Below are 22,452 nucleotides of genomic sequence, written 5' to 3'. Positions count from 1 at the left end.
TTCCTTTGTTCAAGCCAGCCCATGAGGAAAAGCCAGCCGCCGTGCCATCCTAGCAATACTCGTAGAAGGGAATTCTTTTTACTCCTGGCACACAGCACCCTCTCCATGGTATTGGAACCCATGTGTGAGGAACAAAGAGGACTGTTTAGTCTGTCTATTTTGACAATGGGGCAATTCTGGCTTCTTTTTGAAGCTTCACAGCGCATAGCAGGCAAATCCTGGCAAGAATTCATGATGACAAGAGGTTCCTGGGAGCTGGTAAATAACTGTGTTTGGGGGTGAAATACGTATAAGCAATCAAACACACGATGTTTCCATGATGCACTGTTACAAATCAGGAGTTAGGGTCGGGGAGGACTAGAGAGCCTTGACTGGACGTTCACACATCATAGCCAGTTGTGTCTAATACAATAATAGCAACTACTCTGTTACTGTTATTGCAGCTAAACTTCTGTCTGGTTTGCTCCATGCTGATGGCTCGCTCTGCCAAGTGTTTTAAATCCATCATCTTGCAAGGAATTCTCCAAGTTAGGTCTTCATTTCAGATGTGGGGAAACTGAGGAATGAGGTTTAGACACCCGCTGGGCAGAGGCAGTGACGGTATCAGACCCCAGGCCTCCCGCCCCTGCCTCGCCCCTTTCTGTCTTGGGCATCAGCAAAGTCAGTCAAAGTGAGTCACTTTGGAGACTCATCAGTAGGTCTGGAGGTGTCTCAGAGATCTTGTCCACTTCATACCTTAGGGCAGAGACTTGGAGCGCTTACTCAAGCAGCCCGACCATCTGGGTAGGGCAAGGAGGGGGACCCACGGGCTCCCCATCACTCAGGGTCATGTGGTCACTGAATTTGGATCCAATTAACTTTGCGGCCAACCGCTGCATCTCTTCATTTTACAGCTGTGCTTTAAAATGACCAGTATTATTACCTGCAGAAGTGGTAAAAATCCACTGAGCTTTCTCAGCCTATGTACACCTCTAAAGCCTGGAAGGCTCCAGGGTTGTGTGTATAAATACACTGTTGGGAGAGGAACCTGACAGTTTCAGGTAATCTTTTAATATTTGAATGTGGATGGCGGGGCTGCAAGGCAGCTGAATCACAAAGGCAGAAGCAAGGAAGTGATTCGATCAGATCATCAGACAGTCACGTTGAAGACATCCATTTAGGCATCTCATTATTTCACTTAAATGCAGAAGAGTCAATAATACAATATTCCTTCCCTTCAATTTATTTACTTCTGGCCTGGAGCAAGAATACAGTGGTACGTTTTGAGCCCTGGAAGTGCTAAGCACTATGTTCACATGTTTGTCACCAGCAATGTTCTGTTATTAATCCCCATTTTACAGATGAGAAAACTGAGGCTTAAGAAATAAAGCATTCTACCCAAGACAGGGCTTTGGACTTTACCTGAATCCAGGTGGTCCAAGTGCCAGGGGTCGGTGGCAGACGACATGGGTGACAGGGTGAGCGGGGAGGCCCCGCAGTTGGATTCCACCAGCTCGCCCTGGACGTGCACGTGAGCTGAGGCGTTGGTCTGCCTCAGGGCAGCCTTGAGAGGGGCGATTTGGTTGAACTGGACTCTGGAGAGGCAGCCAGTGAATCCCGGGGTGTTGTACTTGTGGATCTCTTGGTCGATCTTCCCTGTTTCTAAAAGAGAAAGAGAGAGAAAGTAAAGATCGTGTACACTCACTAGATCAGAGTTGTAGTATACTCTCGTCTTTGAACATTTGTGTCCAAATCTTACAGTTTAAGATTTAACCAAAGCTTTCAGTTTAAGATACTATGTTCTTTCAGATGAAACATTAATGACTTGATAAGGCTTTAGGGCTGGAGACTTCATGTTAAAAGGACCTTCTCTGTCACTGGAGAACGTGGTAAGAAGGCTAAGCTATACTTGCTAAAATAAAATACATTCCTAATTACCTTGGAAGGAGCTGGAGCCACTTGAGATGTTGCTGAAACTAACAACACTCACTTGGCTCTGACTGACTTTTTACCTCTTTTCTGATGCTTCAGTGACTCTCATATATCCTTCCCAGACCTCCTGGTAGATTAAGGTTTCCTTTTGTGCCTCTTATTTTCTTCTTTAGAATTCTTTTTTTTAAAAAATAGAAAGAAAGAAAAAATGATTCCTACAGGCTATAATCCCGAAGAAGGGAATAGTAACCCTCTCTAGTGTTCCTGCCTGGAGAATCCCATGGACAGAGCTTGGCGAGCTACAGTCCCTGGGGTTGCAAAGAGTCGGTCGGACACGACTGAGCGACTAACACGCACACACAGCCTATAATCAGGATTTCCTCTCTTTAGAATCCAGTCCTCTGGGAATTCTGAGGCTTCCAGAATCCCAGCTAGTGTGGGAAGGGCATTTTGGAAGTCAGGAAAGTTTCCTAATTCAATCACAAACATACAAACTCATTTAAGAATCATCACCTCCCCTAAACCTGTAAGTTTAGCCTTTTCTCCTACACTAACATTCAAACCAGGGGTGAGTCTGGGTGGGGGCATTTCCAAAGTACTGTTTGAATTAATATAAACACACACTGGGACTTCCCTGGCGGGCCAGTCGCTAAGACTCTGACTCCCAATGCAGGGGGCTTCGGTTCAACCCCTGGTCAGGGAACTAGATCCCACATGCCACAACTAAAACCTAGTGTAGCCAAAGAAAGAAAGAAAGAAAAATAAGTCACACGGGCTTCCCTGGTGCCTCAGACGGTAAAGAATCTGCCTGCAATGCAGGAGACGCAGGTTTGATACCTGGGTCAGAGAGATCCCCTGGAGATGGGAATAGCAACCCACTCCAGTATTCTTGCCTGGAGAATTCCACGGACAGAGGAGCCTGGCCGGCTACAGTCCATGGGGGCGCAAAGAGTCGGATACAACTGAGCGACTAAGCACTCACACACACACGCATCACACCAGTTAAGCAAAAGCAAGTGTCTTCTTGACCATGGCCCTGGATTCTACAACCTACCAAGCAGAAGGAGGGTTGAAGGAGTCCTAGACCCTCCTACCCCATGGTTCTTATCAGTGTGGTTCCTGGACCAGCACCATTAGCATCACCTTGGAAGGTATTAGAGCTGCAGGGGGTGGGGCCCAGCCCTGTGCACATCAGCACGCCCTCCAGGTGATCCTGATATCGCTAAGGTCTGAGAACCACAGCTGAACTATGGGCAGTCATGATAAGTCAAAGTGAAGCCACGCAGTCGTGTCCGACTCTTTGCGACCCGTGGACTCTAGCCCACCAAGCTCCTCCATCCATGGGATTCTCCAGGCAAGAATGCTGGAGTGGGTTGCCATTTCATTCTCCAGGGGATCTTCCCGACCCAGGGATCGAAACCAGGTCTCCCACATTGCAGGCAGACGCTTTAACCTCTGCACCACAAGGGAAGCCCTTAAATACAAGAATCCAAGTACTAACATCAAAGATTTCAAGGGAGGAAAGGAAGCCAGGTTGAAAGAAGAAGGGGGAGGAGGTAGGAGACGGTGGGTGAAAGGGGTGGCCTTACAGACGTCTCCTGCCGCCTACAGATACCCAGGCGTTATGGGACTTTTCCCTGGGCCTCCAGAGAAGGGAGGACTGGAACTCAGCCCTACCAGAAACCAGCCCAGACCAGAACCAGAATTCGAGTTCTCTGTCAAGAGGAGGTGATCAGTCTCCAGTCCTCAGCTCAGGCTGAGGGCCGTTTGACCAGATTCCTGCATCCAGGACTGGGGGACTAGAAAAACAGGGAAGGATAGGATGGGTTAAGGAGAGGAAAGGGGAGAGAGGTCAGTAAAGTCTCTTGTTCCTTACTGGTCGGGGCACTCTGGCCAGTTGTCCGTGTCAGGAGGAGACCAGGGACAAAAGGGTCCCAGTTGCGGCCGCTGGGTCTGGTCCATCGGCAGGCAAGCTGGCCCCTGAGTACCCCGAGTGGTCAGGATGTCAGTCTCAGCAAAGAAGAGTCCCCGCCAGAGAAGTCATTTGTTGCAGGAAGGTGGACCCCTTCCAGGGCCCGAAACTGGGCTCTTGTCTAACACTCGGAAATGAATTGTCCGAGGAGACGCATGTGCTGACAAAGCAAGAGATTTTATTGGGAAAGGGCACCCGGGTGGAGAGCAGGAGGGGAAAGGAACCCAGGAGAACTGCTCTGGGGCAATGATGATGCAGGGCTGCAATTCTGGGGGGTGGGGGGGTGGGGGGCAACCAGCTCTCCAGAGAAGAGCACAGAGCTTGTATCCAGGTGGGAGACTATGCTAACATGATACTGACCTTTTAAACACAAGGACAAGGAGGTGAGCTATTCACCCTTGCACTTGAACTGTGGAAAATAAAGACTTTGGAAATCAGGAGCTAGACACTTCTTTAAAAAGCTGGGTTCAGAGCAGGTGATGTTTCTAATGGGGGAATGCATACAGGTGAAATGGTCTTGTAAAAAAATTTACTTCTCCATTAATTAAAGAATAAATCAGTGGTGAAGGGAGCTTTCAGACCTTGAGGGCATAAGAAATGAATGTATTGATTATTCATCACATTAAAAAATCAGTGTATTGACTGACTGCACTAGTCCCATGTAAATTTCGATCAGTAGAGGAAATGACAACAAGGGCGACGATGATGAAGACAGCAATTCTGGGGATGCTAATAGGGTCTCACTTAGACAAGCACATAAAGAAATTTTAATGAATGATTCTCCATATTTTCCTCCCGCTGCAAATTTCAGTCTGTGACTCTGAGCTAAAGCACATTCCATTTAAGATGGAGAGGCAGGGTGCAGCCGCCACTGTGTACAAAGATCCTGCCATCAGGATGTCCTGAGGGTTCCTCTGATGACCAGGAAGAGGCTCTGGTCCCACTGACACCTGTGCTGGCTTGTTCCCCTTTTCCTGCCCTGCCTTTTCCTCAAGGCTTGCTTGCAGGCTACACGGATCCATTCTTCATCTCCTATCTTCTATTGTCAGAATTCCTTGTTCTGGGTTCACCAACTTGCCTTCCAGGCAGACATTTCTGGTATTTGGTTTCCGCCCCCTCCCTCCACATTGGCTCAGATGGTAAAGAATCTGCTTGCGATGCATGGGACCTGGGTTTGACTCCTGGGTGGGGAAGATGCCCTGGAGAAGGGAATGGCCACCCACTCCAGTATTTTTGCCTGGAGAATCCCATGGACAGAGGAGGCTGGCGGGCTACAGTCCATGGTGTCGCAAAGAGTTGGACACGACGGAGTGATGAACACTCACATCCTCCCTTCAGCGATCTGCCTTCCCCTGGAGCATCCCCACATCAAGGAGCCCTGCGAGGACTGTGATCCCAGGGTAGGGAGGAGGAGCTCAGCTCCCTGCTATTTCTCTGGCTTCATCCGTGGCGGTGGCACCAGAATAAATAGCCAATGGTGGCAGGAAGCTGGGAACGACCTCAGCTCCATCAGCTGCTTCCTGCCAGTTAAAGGAGGGTCACTTTGGCCTGTCCAGCTTTGGAGTAGCGCTCCAGAAGGAAGATTCTGGTGGCTACTGCCATCTTGTGGTACTTCAGGTCAGTTTCATTCAACTCACTTCATCACAGGTATTGGCCGTGTGGAGCAGAAGCAGGAAGGTGACAAATACAAGGATTCACCCTAAGCAGCCCTCCTCCAGGGGATATTCCCCACCCAGGGATCAAACCCACGTCTCTTACATATCTTGTATTGGCAGGTGGGTTCTTTACCACTAGCGCCACCTGGGAAGTGGAGGAGGGTATGGCAACCCACTCCAGGATTCCTGTCTGGAGAATCCCGTGGACAGAGGAGCCTGGTGGGCTACAGTCCATGGGGTCTCAGAGAGTTGGACACAACTGAGCAACTTAGCATGCACGCATGCACCCTGGGTAGCCCACAGCCTTCCTGGGGAAGAAGCATACAACCCGCTAACTCGACTTGTGAACACAAGCTGTCCAGTAACAAGAGTCAGTATTTGTTGAACCCTTAAAATGTGTTCAATGTCCCATGCAAATTGGACATTTAATTCCTAGAAATACCCTTGGAGGAGGGAGCATTGCTATCTGAGATATGTGAGATAATGAGGCTTAAGATCCACCCCCTGCTGAGGCCAGGCAGAGCCCCGGGCTTCAATCTCTACAATGTTCTGAGCAAATTTTGTGCTTGGTGAAATGATTAAAGTCTATCCCCTGGAGGAGTATATGGTACCCACTCCAGTATCTTGCCTGGGAAATCCCATGGACAGAGAAGCCTGGTGGGCTGCAGTCCATGGGGTCACAAAGAGCTGGACACGTCTGAGCGACTGAGCGCACACACGGTAAGCCAGGGACGCAGGTCTGCACGGGGTTCTGGAAAGCACTGCAGGAGGAGTAACTCTGCAACCAAGGTGTTTTTGGGTTTTGTTTTTGCTGATAAGAACACTTAACATAAAATCTTCCCTCTTAACAAATGTTTATGTATACAACACAATCTTGTTAAACTTACAGGCACTCTCCTTCTTGCATAAGTAAAAGTATGCACCTTTAACCAACATCTCCTGATCCAACCGCCCCCATCCCAGCCCCTGGAAACCATGATTCCACTCTTGGCTTCTGTGACTGACTATTTCAGGTGCCTTATATAAGTGGAATCATGCAGGATTTATTCTTCTGTGTCTAGTTTATTTCACTTGGCATAACATTTTCCAAGTTCATCCATGTGGTAGCAAATGGCAGGATTTCCTTCTTTGTGAAGGCTGAATAATACTTCACTCTATATTTTATTTTCTTTATCTGGTCCTCTGTCAATGGACATTTAGGTTGCTTCCAGGCCTTGGCTATTGTGAATAGTGCTGCTATGAACATGGGAGTGCAGATATCTGTAAGATCTTGATTTTAATTCTTTAGTGAACATACCCAAAGGCAGAATTGCTGGATCCCATGGTAGTTCTATGTTTAACTTTTTGAGAAACCTCTGCACTATTTTTCATACTGACTAAACAATCCCATATTCCCACCAACTTCTCCACAAGCATTGGTGAATGCTTTTTATCTTTTGTAGAACTAGGTTTCAAGAATGAAAGGAAAGAGAACTCCAGGTTGAGTCTTTTGTGAGGTTTTGGTTCTGGGACCTAGAGGCCTCATATGAGGTCAGAGCTCAAGGCCAGATTGGGAAAAACCTTGAAGATCGTGTTAAGATGCTTGTATTTCAGTAAGAAACTCAATGATATTTAAGCTGCAGGGGATCGTGGTGGGAACCACATTAGATATTAGATTAGAAAGATAATTTTAGGGGAGCATAGTCACTGCTCTGAGCAGGTCTGCAAACACCCTGGGCAAAGACAGGGGTTCTTCTCTTTGCAGTAGGGCCAAGGCAGAGCTACGCTGTGGATAAAGTGCCCCGTTCTTCACCAGCATCCTCTTGTCTTTGCTCAGCTGATCCTGGCTACCTTTCATATGGTCCTTCACACAGTTTCCTAAACTTTAAGATGGACAGGCTTGGGACTTTTGGTGGTCCAATGCCTAGGATTCCTCCCTCCCAAGGCAGGGAGCCTGGGATCGATCCCTGGTTAGAGAAGATACCCACATGCCAAAACTATAAGAGCCGTGCAGTCAAATATATATACATATATATACATATATATATATATGGACTTTCCTGGTGGCTCAGATGGTAAATATATATATATATATATATATATATTTTTTTTTTTTTAGAAAGGGCAAGCTTCTGATCACTCTGCAGAAAATGAGTAGTCTCACAGCTGTATACACCTGACAGTTCCCAATTTACTGTGGGGCCCCCACTTCTTAAACAGCTGCCCTCCCGTTTCCTTCTGACCTCAAAAGAGGGATAAGTGACACAAGGCAGATGGCCAGAGGGGAGCCCAAGGCAGGGGGTCGTGATGACGACCAGGAACCAGGGGAACAGAGGGCGGTGGGGGCTCTAGGGGCCAGGCTTTAGCTTTTCCCCGTCTGTGCTTTCTCTCTCTTGGGGAAAATCCCCAGGGTTTCAGCTGATGTTCTTTCCCTAAAAGGCGGCTGGGTCACAAAGACAAGGGCTCTGACACCCAGGAAAGCAGAACCAATACTTTCAAACCCGGACAGTGTCTGGACGTGCTTCTAAAGACCCTTGGCTGGGACCCGTTCCCCTGAGGTCCACGAGTGCAATGGACGCTCTTGTCTCTTCGGGGCCGGATGGTTCCAGCTCTGGACCATGTAACGACAGCAAGAGCTTCCACTAGAAACCAGACTTGGTACATGTGTGAGGTGCTGTGTTGAGTACTCTAAAAAATTATTCATTTATTTCGCTACAACAGGTCTTAGTTGCGGCACAAGGGATCTCTAGTTGAGGCATGTGGGATCTAGTTCCCTGACCAGGGATCGAAGCCCAGGCCCACTGCCGTAGGAGCACGGGGTCTTAGACACTGGGCCACCAGGCAAGTCCCTGTTTACTGCTTTTAATGCAGTATTCCACTGTTTTCTAACAACTCTGTGAGCCGAACAGGATTATCCCCACTTCACAGATGGGATGGTTTCGAACTATGGTGTTGGAGGAGACTCTTGAGAGTTCCTTGGAGAGCAAGGAGATCAAGCCAGTCCATCCTAAAGAAATCAGTCCTAAAGGAAATCAATCCTGAATGTTCATTGGAAGGACTGATGATGAAGCTGAAACTCCAATACTTTGGCCACCTGATGCGAAGAACTGACTCATTGGAAAAGACCCTGATGCTGGGAAAGATTGAAGGCAGGAGGAGAAGGGGATGACAGAGGATGAGATGGTTGGATGGCATCACCAACTCGATGGACATGAGTTTGAGCAAGCTCCGGGAATTGGTGACGGACAGGGAGGCCTGGCGTGCTGCAGTCCATGGGGTCGCAAAGAGTTGGACACAACTGAGCAACAACAACACAGATGGGGAAACTAAGGCTTGGAGAAATTAAGGTTTTGTCAATGAATGAACATTTATGCTTCATACAAAAAAGCAGAGAAGTCACACGTTTCATATTCTCAATTTCTCTCTGAAAAACAGACTATATTATGGAGTTTTATATTCATTTGGATTTGGGGCATTTCTATTGAGGGACTCTTCATAAGAATGGCACAGTGAGGTTTCGTTTTTGAAAAATTTAAATGGCTATTAGAGACTCCTTTAAGACCATTGTTTCAGTAGTGAGTGGGCCAATAATAAAGACTTTTCAAAATGCTGTGAAGTGATGCAGAGCCTTTCCAGCATCAGTTAAAGCACCAGCAAGTTCTGTAAACACTTGTCTGGGATAAAAATCTATACTTAAGGACATCTAAGAAATGACAATAACACTATCACTTTAGTGCCTTTGAGCTCATTAAAACTAAATTACGTTAATCTGTGAAATTGATTGCACTGGGGTTCTAGTGAAACCAAATATTAAAATACGGTTTACTCTAAGAAGTTACCTTCTGTGTGGAGATGTCTTAGCTGAGGCTAATCTGGGGGAAACCTGCTCAAAGCATGCAAATTTCACAAATGCAGTCACTCCTGAAATTAAGTTCTCAAGCTGTCATTAGTATTTCAACGTCTTGTATTCATGGTGATATGGGTTATAGAAAATAGCCCATTTTAAAATACAGATGCAATTCTGGGTGAAACCTTAAAGTGAAATGCTCTTGACAATACTTTTAAGGAGGGTGCAGCAATTACACCGCAAAGCATTAGCATGCTTTCCAGGCTCTTTCTTACCCAGTTGCTGAATACCGAGTGACAGGCAGGGGTGTTCGAGAAATGAGAAGAGGAAAGGGCACTTGAGGAGCAAGAAATGCGGGGAGAAGGAAGCCAGCCTGGTCGAGGATCCGACTGTGCAAGGACCTGGAGGGCACCTGGGAGCCTCCTCAGCGACGGGACACACATTCCGATCCAACTCACAAAGACATTTCTCATTTCCCTTTAAGACGATTCAAAACGCATCTATATAGGCTTCTTGAGTATCCCATGGGATCTATTCACCAGCTGATTTTTGTTGGGTTTTACACATTTTAGGATTTTCTATCAAAATTCCTTTCTTGGGGGGATGTGATATTATGAAACACGAAATATCACCATTAACTTAATGTCTTACTTTTTATGAAACAGAGCCAAGGGATATTAGAAGGCTGATGAGACCTTAGCAAGGTTTTTGCTAAGGCTCTGCTGTGTGCCCCTCACAGTGCCAGGGGCTGAGGGGGTCAGCCTTTTTAGAATTTGGGGATCAGAACGGGACGGCAGTCCCTTTTGCTCTGCAGAGACCGCAGGTACCATCGGCCCAGAGCATCGTTCCTCCTCTAGTCCTGCCCTTACCTCTCAGGAGGAATATGTCCCAGTGATGGCACCAGAGGTGGTTTTAGGTTACTCACAGACTGGATGTTAAATAACATCCAATCTCAGGGTGACAAACTTAAATTCCTCTCAATTTTCTTTCCATCCTTCAAAGATAGGGTCTTAGGTTGGCGCCGGTTGGGACTGGACTGTATTTTCCATCACCCATACCTGCTATGTTCCCTTTTTAACAAAGAAAGAATGGAACTGGACACTTCTGGAGGCAAGAGTATTGAACTTCACAGAGCAAGCACTACGGGTATTTCATTTCATGATCGCATTACAAAATTTCCAAAGTAAATTATAAACATTTTCCTTTTAGCATGCATGCCAAGTTGCTTCAGTCATGTCTGACTCTCTGTAACCCTGTGGGCCATAGCCTGCCATGCTCCTCTGTCCATGGCATTCTCCAGGTAAGAATACTGGGATGGGTTGCCATGCCCCCCTCCAGGTGATCTTCCCAACCCAGGGATTGAATCTGTGTCTCTTATGTCTCCTGCATTGGCAGGTGGGCTCTTTATCACTAGTGCCAACTGGGAAGTCCTTTTAGCACAGATTTAAGCTTCCCAGATAGCTCAGTAGATTAAAGAATCCGCCTGCAATGCAGGAGACCCAGGTTCAATTCCTGGGTCGGGAAGATCCGCTGGAGAAGGGATAGGCTACCCACTCCAGTATCCTGGCCTGGAGAATTCCATGGACTGTATAGTTCATGGGGCCGCAAAGAGTCGGACATGACTTTCACTTTCACTAGGTAAAAAATGGTAAGTCCATTTAAAGAAAAGTATTAAGTAAATAACAGTAATGCAGGTAAATGGAAATGGAAAATATGTAACTGGAAATGGCGAAAATTATACCATTGGTCCTCGACCCCTTGATTCTCGGTGTTAGTGGCCTCTGTTCCCTTCAGATGGAATTCCACCTTCCTCCCTGATAGCTATGATTCTCCATCACTTAGAACGCCGTGGTCCCCCTGCCCTTCAAAAGGGGGGCTCCAAATAGCCCCCCCTCAGATCCTGCTCCTGGCTCTAACCACTTGGCCCAGGCATGCTCATTCCCTACCCTTACGGGCCAGAAACCTGAATTTGGGCCTCTACTGGATTTACAGTTTCCGTGAGAGCTAACGTCGCTCATTCAGTCCGTGTCCCACGGACAGTCTATACTTGGCATGAAGCAATCCGCTGGGGACTGCTTGCTGACCACATCGAAGCTCTACCTGAAATGTCCGTCATGCAGTTTGCTTGTGCTGGAAGGGCCGAGCACTCCGGAAACTTAGGCACAGCAAGGTTCACTGGGGGCCAGAGTTCATCAGCCTCAAGGGCAAAGAGCTGTGGAACGTGGCCTTGAAAGAGGATGGGGAAGTAGTGAATTTAGATCCAGCAGATCACTATACTGGAGAAGGCGATGGCAGCCCACTCCAGGACTCTTGCCTGGAAAATCCCATGCATGGAGGAGCCTGGTGGGCTGCAGTCCATGGGGTCGCTAAGAGTCGGACAGGACTGAGCGACTTTACTTTCACTTTTCACTTTTATGCATTGGAGAAGGAAATGGCAACCCACTCCAGTGTTCCTGCCTGGAGAATCCCAGGGATGGGGGAGCCTGGTGGGCTGCCGTCTATGGGGTCGCACAGAGTCGGACACAATTGAAGCGACTTAGCTGCAGCAGCAGCAGATCACTCTATATTTATTTCCAGAAGTACTATTACCTGGAAATCTGTCCATCTCACTAAGAACACACTGGTCTCTGAAAATACTATTGTGTGGCTCTTAAACCAACTCTTCGGCTAAAGGTGAATATCCACTGTTACATAAACCCTCTAGAGCATGGCTATATGGGTCCTGATGAAATGAGTAGGAAGTGGGCTTGAAATCGCTGCCAGGCTGGAGATGTAAATAATCCCTGGAAAATCAGGCTGGGATGAGGTTGGTGAGCAGTCATCTGGTGTAGACTTGAAAACATGAGCAGGTCCTGCGGGGCTGGCAGCCACCCTAGGTGGGAAGGGGACCCTCGGGTTAGTGCTGAGCACCTGGGTTTCACCTGAGAGTGTAGCTGGTGTGGGTATGAGGGTGTCCCCAAGCTTCCCATTTGGCCATAGCTGTAATAACGGGAACCTGAATAGGTTTCAGAATTGATTATTCCTAGAATAAGCAAATGGGAAGTAACCGAAACAAAAAGATACCGCCCCAAACCCCAACCAAAAAAGTCAAAAGCATTACTCTAAAAAAGCAACACTAAACCAAATAAACCTCATTCCTCAATTCCAACATGATTAAGTTATAAACACTAGGCAGGGCCCTGAAATGCTGGAATCTAGGTTCAGCCTCAGCTCCTGTCCTTACAGGCAACGTGTTTTGATCAGTGATGTCTTGCGGACCAGCTGCCTTTCAGAAGATGAACAACTAGAATTAAATCCATATACATAATTGATGTATAAATTATGCACCCTGACATTTTATTAATCCCCGAAAGAAAGACACTAATGAGATTTTGTTGTATCTATTATATGCTTTTCTCTTTTATGAAGGAAGGCAGGGCTAAGATATGCAGGTGTAATTTAAACAGCCCTTGACCTGTGACATATGCTAACTCAATTACAAACGGCAATCTGCAGGCAGAAGCAGAATCTTCGATTTCCTTCTACCGTCATCTGTGTTACGCTTCAGTTTGTAAATCCTTTCCCAAGGATTGAGAAAATGAAGTTTTTTTTTTTTTTTTTTCCGGAAACGTCAGTAACAAATGTCTTAATGTGAAAATGGTAGCTTACTGTACTCTTTTGCAGAATATTACATTTGTATTTGTATAAACTGATCACAGTCCCTCAGCTTTGGGGGACAAATCTATATATAGAGACAGATCTGTGTCTACGTATATAAAGAATATAGATGTAAAGATATATAGATGTATGTGTGTATATATATATGTGTATATATATGTATATGTATATGTATAGAGATATATAGATATATAGGTATATATAAATATATAGACATAGGGTAAAACTGTCATGCTCATTCCTAAAATCTAGCTTGAAAACTGCAAACTTACTATGATTGCTAGTTAATATAATGCACTTGTTATGGCAGAAACCAATACAATAAAGCAATTATCCTCCAGTGAAAAAATAAATAAATTTAAAATATATAATACAGCTGTGATTTCAATATGAAGGGAATGATATGATCCTTGCTAAAAACAAAAGACCCAACATGGAGTCAATTATGCTAAGCTCCAGGTCACCAAACCGAGACTTAAACTTCATCACAGGATCGGCTCTGTCAGCAGTGGAATCTTAAACCAGTCCATCAGGAATCATCTGACCAGCGCTGGTTAGGTAATCTGTTTGACCCATGACATTCTCTAAAGGAAAGTAAGTTTGAAATAACCAACCTGTCTTTTTGCCAGTATAATCTCAGTGTTCCCACTCCTTTCTACCTATAAACAGACTTTCACTTTATACAGATTCTTAGTGCTTTTTATCTGCTAGACTGAAATGCTGCAGGTTCAAATCAATTTTTTGCTCAAAACACTCTTAAAATTTTTAATATGCCTCAGTTTACCATTTAAAATCCCTTAGCTGTTTTCAAAACAACAGACAGTTGGCTTCACACAGAGGTCACACACTGAAATACGGTTTTCCACTTTTTCCTGAATGTTTTAGGTTGTCAGACATGAGACAGAAAGCTGGGTGCCCCCTCCCTTTCCGCAACCTCGGGGTGCCTTGCCGACATGCACGATTTTTCCGGACAAAGAATAACAAGCTCTGCTGAAAGTGACAAGACCTTTCAGAAAAGTGGATGTACCCGTCAGTCAAACCACAGAGCTGCGTGTGGAGCTCTAGTTCACTAGAGATGCCGGCTGGTTTTACCTCTCAGAGTCTCAGTAAATACAGGCTACGTGCCCAGCTACCTGATATTGGAGAACAGAACACACTTGTATGGTCTGAAAGTCCCACAAGCTGGAAATGAAAGAACTTCTTCTTACTCATTGGGTTTTATTCCACGTTTGCTTAAAAAAAATTATTTAAAAAATTATTTTATTTATTCTTGGCTGAGTCTTCATTGCTGCACGAGGGCTTTCTCTAGTTGTGGCTGAGCGGGGGCCACTCTCTAGCATCTGGGCACAGCTTCTAATCGTGGAGCGCAGGCTCCAGGGTGGGCACATGGGCTCCGCAGTTGTGGTTGGATGGGCCTAGTTACTCCGCGGCATGTGGAATCTTCCCCGACCACGGATTGAACCAGTGTCCCCTGCATGGTGAGGCAGATTCTTAACCACTGTACCGCCAGGAAGGCCTCCGTGTTTGCTTTTGCGTCGTAATGTGTTAGCAGCACAAATAGAATCCTGTGTACAAAATGACAGAAGTGTACGCCCTGCTTCGGCTGAAACTTTTCTTTGTGTTTAAGCTTTGGAAAGCCCTACTGAACTGTAGCCAGCACTATAAGGAACGTGGGTGTCAGCGCCTAAGTTTCTTCCCTAGTTCTTCTCCCAAACATTGGGGAGCATCCCAGCCACGACCAGCCCACGGTCAGTTGAAGCTAACTCCATGGGGAGTAGGGGAATTTGGGGCAACCGGAAGAGGAGGGAAGGGTGCTGACCTCATACACACTGAGAAGCCGCATAAAGCAGCACAGGCCAGGGACTCCCCTGGTGGTCCAGCGGCTGAGACTCCATGCTCCTAAATGCAGGAGGCCTGGGTTCCCGCCCCGGTCAGGGAACTAGATCCCTTGTGCCACCACTAAGAGCTGGTGAAGTCAAATAAACACATAAGTAATTAAAAAAAAAAAAAAAAAAGAGGTACAGGCTAGGAAAAGCATCGGGAAAATCTGAAAAACGAAGGTATTATATTTCCCAACAGTGTCAAATTGAATGATTCAGTAAAATAAAAAGTGGGTTCCTTCCTTAGTTCTCACTTAGTATTCTAATTCCCACCCTAGGAGGCCACTACAGCCATCTTACCCAAGAGAAGAAAATCCTTCAAGGACAAAGATTACAGGACAGTATAAACGTGAAAGTGTTAGGAAATAGACACCAGGGCTGGGGTGGAGGGCGGTGGGGTTCCCAGGGTGATGAGACTGTTAGGAACACACAGAAGAGAGGGGAGCCCTGTTGCCAGAAAGAGCCCTGGGGTGGGTCCCCTCAATTTGCTCACAGTGTTGTATAACTAACATAAGAAAGAACTCACACCTTGAGGCCCTGCTGTATGAAACGCCATCTAGAAGATGGAGCCTAAATGCTCTGAGGCTGGACCCCACACTGGACTGGATCGGCACTCGGATCTGAATTCTACAACTGTAACTGCTCAGGATGCCTCGGGGTCCCCTTGGGGGTCCAGACCTGGATGCTGGAGTCAGGACGTGGCCGGGCAGGCCTGTGGGGATCCGAGGGTATTCCCCGCACCAGAGCCTTTTCCTCCACAGTTCCTCTAAAACCAACACCCTTATTTTCAGGAGTAACAGCCTATGAGGCTGGGAAACACGGGCAGAGGCTATCAGCATTCAGCATGCTCTTAGGTATCTCATGACATTTTCATGGTCAAGGCAGGTCTGCGTGGGCTCACAATTGTACGACTAGCATTTTAAATGTAGATTTATGAGGAGATGAATAGTGGGGGAAATCTGGTCAACGGTAGATGTTGGCTTCTGCTCACAGTGCCACCGGCTTCCCAGGCGGCGCTAGTGGCAAAGAACCCACCTGCCAAAGCAGGGGATGCAAGAGACGTGGGTTCGATCCCTGGGTCGGGAAGATCCCCTAGAGGAGGAAATGGCAACCCACTCCAGTATTCTTGCCTGAAGAATCCCATGGGCAGAAGAGCCTGGTGGGCTATATGGTCCATGGGGTCACAAAGAGTCAGACACGACTGAAGTGACTTAGCATGCACTGATGTTAGCTTCAAGGGAAAATTTTAGGGGTAGGATTCCCGGTTGACATTTTATTATTAATGCTTTGGCCGTTTGGATAAGGACATCCATGGCATATTGATCAGTGTGTCCCACAGCATTTGGTGGAAAGGGGTGTGTCTATATAAGATGACAGGATTATGACCCAAAGGGATGCTAAGGGGCTGAAATGATGGCCTGGATCTGACTAGAGAAGTTGAGCAGACACAAGGGCTTACTTTCTATAGCTGGACATACCACCCTCCCCCCATCACTGTCAGCATCAGGCTGGGGACACACCTAACAACAGCACAGACCCCCTTCCTCCCCCCTCCCTCCCCCCTCCCCCACCCCAGCGCAACAGGAGGCGGGTATTGTAATCACGAGCACTCTAGGTGTTAGGAGTGAGATGGGGCTGAGTCAGGGAAAGCACAGAGTGCCGATTCTGGCCCAGCAGGTGGGTTATGAGACTGTCCGTACAGTGGTCAGAATAAGCCTGGAGAGGTGCTAAACTCATGACGGATCATTCTGAACCAGGCAGCAATAATCAGTTAGGGTGTGTACAGCGGAGGCCACCACTCTTGAAGCCACGTCTCCTATGACAGAGACGAAAGAACTGCAGAGGTCTACTGATGTTCAGATCATGGACCGCTTCCCAGGGGGTTCCGTTCAGTCACTCAGTGGCGACCCCATGGTCGGCAGCACGCCAGGCTTCTTGTCCATCACCAACCCCCGGAGCTTACTCAAACTCATGTCCATTGAGTCGGTGATGCCATCCAACCATCCCATCCTCTGTCGTCCCCTTCTCCTCCCACCTCAAATCTTTCCCAGGTGGTACTATTGGTAAAGAACCCACCTGCCAATATAGGTGATTTAGGAAACGTGGGTTCAATCCCTGGGTTGGGAAGATCCCTTGGAGTAGGAAATGCAACCCACTCCAGTATTCTTGCCTAGAGAATCCCCACGGATAGGAGCCCAGCGGGCTACGGTTCATAGGGTTTCAAAGATTCAGACGCGACTGAAGCGACTTAGTACGCACGGAACACTGTAACTGAAGCCTCAGCCCCGTGTGGACTATGAGTTACTCCCCACGACTCTGGTCTAAACTATTTCAAGTGCAGAAGCGAAGCGAGGGTAGCGCTGACATGAAGAAGGCGCTGAGCCCGGATCTGTCACCAATTTACCTAAATCAAGTGACTTCGGGGACTCAGGCGGGGTTTACAGGTCTGTTGATTTTCCTTTTCCTTTGAACGAAGGACTGGGGCTTCGCTGTGCGGTGCTTGCTCAGGGGGGCCTTCATTTCCGCTCCGACTGCGCGCAGTCTCCCAGCGGGGCACCTCTCTTATGCCATCATTACCTCTCTTCTCCCGGAGGCCTGTACCTCCCGACAGCACATCTGTCTCCACTTCAAAAGGTGCGAATTACAGCGGCCGCAGCACCTTGAGAAAACGCATTTTCCCAGCACTGGCAGTCATTTTCTCCCGGCATCACGCTGCGTGCTTTGTTGCAGAGATGGCTGGAGCTTAAAGTATTTTATGGGGCAATGGCATTCATCTCTCTTCTAAGATATGTTATTGCGAACCCTAGGCATCTTGGGAAAATGGAACCAGCCTGGAAGAGCTGTTGTTTTTTTTTTTCCTAGATAACAGAGGATTTAACTCTTCTGGCATGAGTACACTGCAGGTTTCTCGTGGAATTATGTATCTCAAAGGCTTTCTTGGCTCCAGGATACCCGAAAACAGGGCCGTGTTCTAAATTTCAGAGCCTTTGGGCACTGTTGCCCTGCCCGATTGAACAATGTCTCCTGCATTGGAGGTGGATTCTTTACCACTGGGCCATTGGGGAAGCCCTAAAAAAATATCCAACCAGTATTTTAGGTCTGTGATGGTATAAAGATGGACATGTTAATATAATATCAAAGTGAAAGTCGCTCAGTCATGTCTGACTCTGTACAGTCCATGGAATTCTCCAGGCCAGAATACTGGAGTGGGTAGCCTTTCCCTTCTCCAGGGGATCTCCCCAACCCAGGGATGGAGCCCAGGTCTCCTGTGTTGCAGCTGGATTCTTTACCACCTGAGCCACAAAGGAAGTCCTATTTATAATATATTCACTCATTTTCTTTCCCCTAAAAGTTCATTTTTTTTTCCTTCTGATTTTAAAATTCAAACATTTGCATGAGTCCCTAAAAGTAGTAATACTTTGGCTCCGGGAACTACAGTTACTGGGCCTGATGGGTATGTCAGCCTCTGCAGAACATGTCTGGTGACATTTCTTGGTGACTTGGGCTGATCTGGGGACACTGTTTATCATGCCATGGGGACGGCTGTGAAGCAACCCTGGATGGTGCATTTTTGAATAAAGGTCTGAAGCCACCTTTCTTTTTGGTCACTGGTCTCTGATCCAGGTGGAGTAAGAACCATTACACTACACCCTGGCATGGCTGCCTTCAGGCAGGAGTCACTAGACATCACAAACCACTCGTTGCTGGCTCCCTCCTGAAAATCACCTTTATCTCCACCAGCATTTTAAAAATCGAGAACCATTTTAAAAATAATAAAAGACTCATCTTCTTCAAAAGATGACATTTCTTTAGCCATGATGCTCTCTACTGTTCGCATACCTTTCCCTCAATGTTTGATCCTGGGCAAGATTCCCTGGAAAGGCTGTGCATTTAATTTTACTGCAAGATTGAGATGAAAGTCTTACACAGATCAACTTTCTCATGGAATCTTCACTCACTTGTTCATTCATACAGGATTTACGGAATAATGACTGTAGCGACTCAGTACCGAGAAAGAGTTTTGCCTTTGAGGACTATCACTTACTTGCATATTATATGGTGTATTCTGACAACATGCTGAACAGTAATATTACTTGTTGTGTGAATTAATGACTGAATGAGTAAGTGAAAGATGAAAGGGCTACATCTTTAGGGGCTTCCATGTGGCTCAGCAGTAAAGAATCCACTTGCCAATACAGGAGACACAGGTTTGATCTCTGGGTGGGGAAGATCCCCTGGAAGAGGGCATGGCAACCCACTCCAGTATTCTTGCCTGGAGAATCCTAAGGACAGAGGAGCCTGGCAGGTTACGGTCCATGCGGTTGCAAAGAGAAGGACACGGCTGAGCGACTAAACAACAACAAAACGTCTTTAGGGTGAGCTCAAAAACCAAGTCAGCAATAAGCAAAACAAATATGAAAGCGATGGGGTGATGAGGGGCAATATCATTTTAGACAGGGCATTTGGGGAGGCCACTGCTGAGACTATGCTTGAGCCATGACTCAACTTAAGCGAGGATGCTAGTGTCTTTATCTGGGGGACATGCACTCCAGGCAAACGAACAGCCCTGAGACAACACGTGCATGTGTGAAGGCTGAAACTAGGGGCTGGCCTGAGGCTGGATCCTGCCTGCCCAGGTGCAGAATGGCTGACTTCCCAGCTTCCTGTGAGAGCTTTGCAGCAGCGTGGCACATGAGCTCTGCGGAGTCCTGGTGAGCACCCCCGTGTCTGCTGGCTGAGGTGGCACCGTGGACCCTCTACCTGCACACAGCCAGATGCTGGACGGATGGGTGGGCCCACAGGGGCCTGGGCTTGGGCACTTTAGGACAGGAAGGAAGTGGCGAGATGGTGACCTTTAGTAACCTGCAGCATGACAGCCCCAAAGCTCAGCACCTCCACAGACACTAGCACGGTGATCAGACTGGATCAGCCCCCAGAGCAAAGACCTGTTAGGTTGCTGCTGTGGGTTGCGTCCCCTAAAAAGATATGCTGAAGTTCCATCTCCTGGAAACGGGGTCTTTGCAGATGTCATCAAGATAAGATGAGGCTACACTGGATTGGAGGGGGGGGTGGGCCTGCTTCAATGCCCAATAGTTTGGCCACCTGATGCAAAGAAATGACTCATTGGAAAAGAGCTTGATGCTGGGAAAGACTGAAGGTGGGAGGAGAAGGGGATGACAGAGAATGAGATGGTTGGATGGCATCACCGATTCCATGGACATGAATCTGAGCAAGCTTCAGGAGTTAGTGATGGACAGGGAAGCCTGGCGTGCTGCAGTCCATGAGGTCCTGAAGAGTTGGACACGACTTCCTCTTTGGACATACCAATGTTTAGTTGAACCAAGGAATAGTTACTAATACTTCTCGATGAACGGTCCTGTGTCGGCACCATGAGTCGGAGACAAACAGCAGACCACAATCCCCTGCAGAGACCTCACTGTCGAGAAGAAACACCAGCCAAGGCCAAATGAGACACAGGCCATGATGTACGTTCAGATGCATAAAACCTACAGATCTGGATGGGGGTGAAAAGGGTCAAGGGCAGCCCACAGGAGGGGACAGCTGGAAAGAGCACTGAACGGGAGTAGTCTGAAAAGGAGGGGAGAGAAGGGGATGGGCAGATCCCGCAACAAGGAAACCAGTGGGGCACGATCAGGGCAGTGCCACAGAGTGGGCTGGAGAAGGCTGAAAGCTCTCCTGCGGATGACGGGCGGGCTTTACGTTTCAGATCAGTTTCTACTTGACTGGGTAAGCGTGGGAGCATCTCTTAAAGGTCTTCTTTTTAAAAAGTTGAGGTGGAACACACATAGCCCAGAATTTACAAGCATGGAGCAATGCAATCAGGGCTGTGTATAAGTCAAGTCTAACTGGCACTGGTGGAGGAGATAGACTGGAGAAGACTCAGGAAGTGGAAACTCGAGGAGAAGACTGTCACAGCCATCCTAGGTGAGGGGTGGGGAGGGTCTGACGGGAAGGAAGATGGAGTGGACCCAGGAGAGGCTTCGTGTATCAAATAGAGGCTTCTAAAACTGTGCTTTTCAGCTGCGAGGGTGTGGCAAACAGGAAGAGATGCAGATGAACACCAGACAAAGATGAAGACAGGAAAGTGACTATAATAAAGAGTGTGTGTGTGTGCGCTCAATGGTGTCCAGCTCTTTTTGACTCGATGGACTGTAGTCCACAAGCTCCTCTGTCCATGGCATTCCCCAGGCGAGAATACTGGAGTAAGTTGCCATTTCCTTCTTTAGGGGGTCTTCCCAACCCAGCGAGGAGAAGGCAATGGCACCCCACTCCAGTACTCTCGCCTGGAAACTCTCATGGACGGAGGCGCCTGGTAGGCTGCAGTCCATGGGGTTGCGAAGAGCCGGATATGACTGAGCGACTTCACTTTTACTTTTCACTTTCATGCATTGGAGAAGGAAATGGCAACCCACTCCAGTGTTCTTGCCTGGAGAATCCCAGGGACGGAGGAGCCTGGTGGGCTGCCGTCTATGGGGTCGCACAGAGTCGGACATGACTGAAGCGACTTAGCAACCAACCCAGCGACTGAAGCATCTCCTGCATTGGCAGGAGGAGTCTTTTATCACTAGCGCCACCTGGGATGCCCATAATAAAGGATCAGGGATCGAACCTGGGTCCCTGCATTGCAGGCAGATTGTTTACCATCTGAGTCACCAGGGAAGCCCATAATAATGGATACTGATTGTTAAATAGGCAAAAAACACCGGTATTTTCTCCAGGGGGCTCTGTTGTTCAAGCATTCACCTCTTGGATCTTGGTTAAACCGGAATTCAGTCTGGAGGTGTCTGACGCCCAGGAGCCATCCCTTGGCAGCGTGGCCATCAGGGAACCAGAACTTCCCATCTGTGTTATTTGTTTTGATGACACACCCCTGGTGACTGTGAATTTATGGGCTGCAGAAAGCCTGGTCATGCCAGATGCACACGACATATTTTTATATGCTATAATTCTCTTAACTTCTAGTCATTTAGGGTGATTTTATAAGAGTGAGTGAATGGAAAGGTCACATGCCAAGTGAAAGGGAAAAAAGTGCAAACTGAAGAAAACGATGCTGTGTTTTAGACAGAAAAATGTTTAAAAAGTGAATGTTGTGAATACTAGTAAAATGCAAATGTCATTATACTTTGTGTGCCTGCAACCACACAGGGGCATCACTATCCTTTCAAAATGAAATCCTAGTGGTAGGTATGAATAGTTCCAGTTTATAGATGAGAAAACCAAGTCCATTAAGTAACTTGTCATATGGCTTATCCATGCAGAGCCAGTGTTCTTGATACTCTGAGACCTAAGTTGCCATGGATACGAAAATGTTCACTCAGATGATGGGGATTCAGGAAGCACATGGCACGGCTCTCCTTAGTGATACAGACAGTCCTTTGCTGGATTCTTTTCTCCTTTAACTGTACGCTATATTAGTTTCCAAATTCCATAATTTTTTTTTTTTTTCTGGAGGGAAAGAACTCCAGATAAATCAATGTTGATTCACAGCACAGGGGATCCATGATGTCTGCTCATCATCATGAGCAGAGT

At 47.3% G+C, this 22,452-nt stretch overlaps 1 protein-coding gene across 1 annotated transcript in view; it reads right to left on the bottom strand.

The window, feature by feature from the left end:
* CNTNAP2 (contactin associated protein 2) overlaps positions 1-22,452 on the bottom strand; it is a 2,342,027-nt gene that overhangs the window by 35,818 nt on the left and 2,283,757 nt on the right. The window contains exon 23 of the mRNA XM_042248972.2: positions 1,402-1,641. Within this exon, the coding sequence (XP_042104906.1) occupies positions 1,402-1,641 (240 nt within the window). The remainder of the gene's footprint in view (positions 1-1,401; positions 1,642-22,452) is intronic.

Source organism: Ovis aries, chromosome 4 (genome assembly GCF_016772045.2).
Source record: "Ovis aries strain OAR_USU_Benz2616 breed Rambouillet chromosome 4, ARS-UI_Ramb_v3.0, whole genome shotgun sequence".
Taxonomy (NCBI): Eukaryota; Metazoa; Chordata; class Mammalia; order Artiodactyla; family Bovidae; genus Ovis; species Ovis aries.
This window is presented reverse-complemented; position numbering and strand designations above follow the sequence as displayed.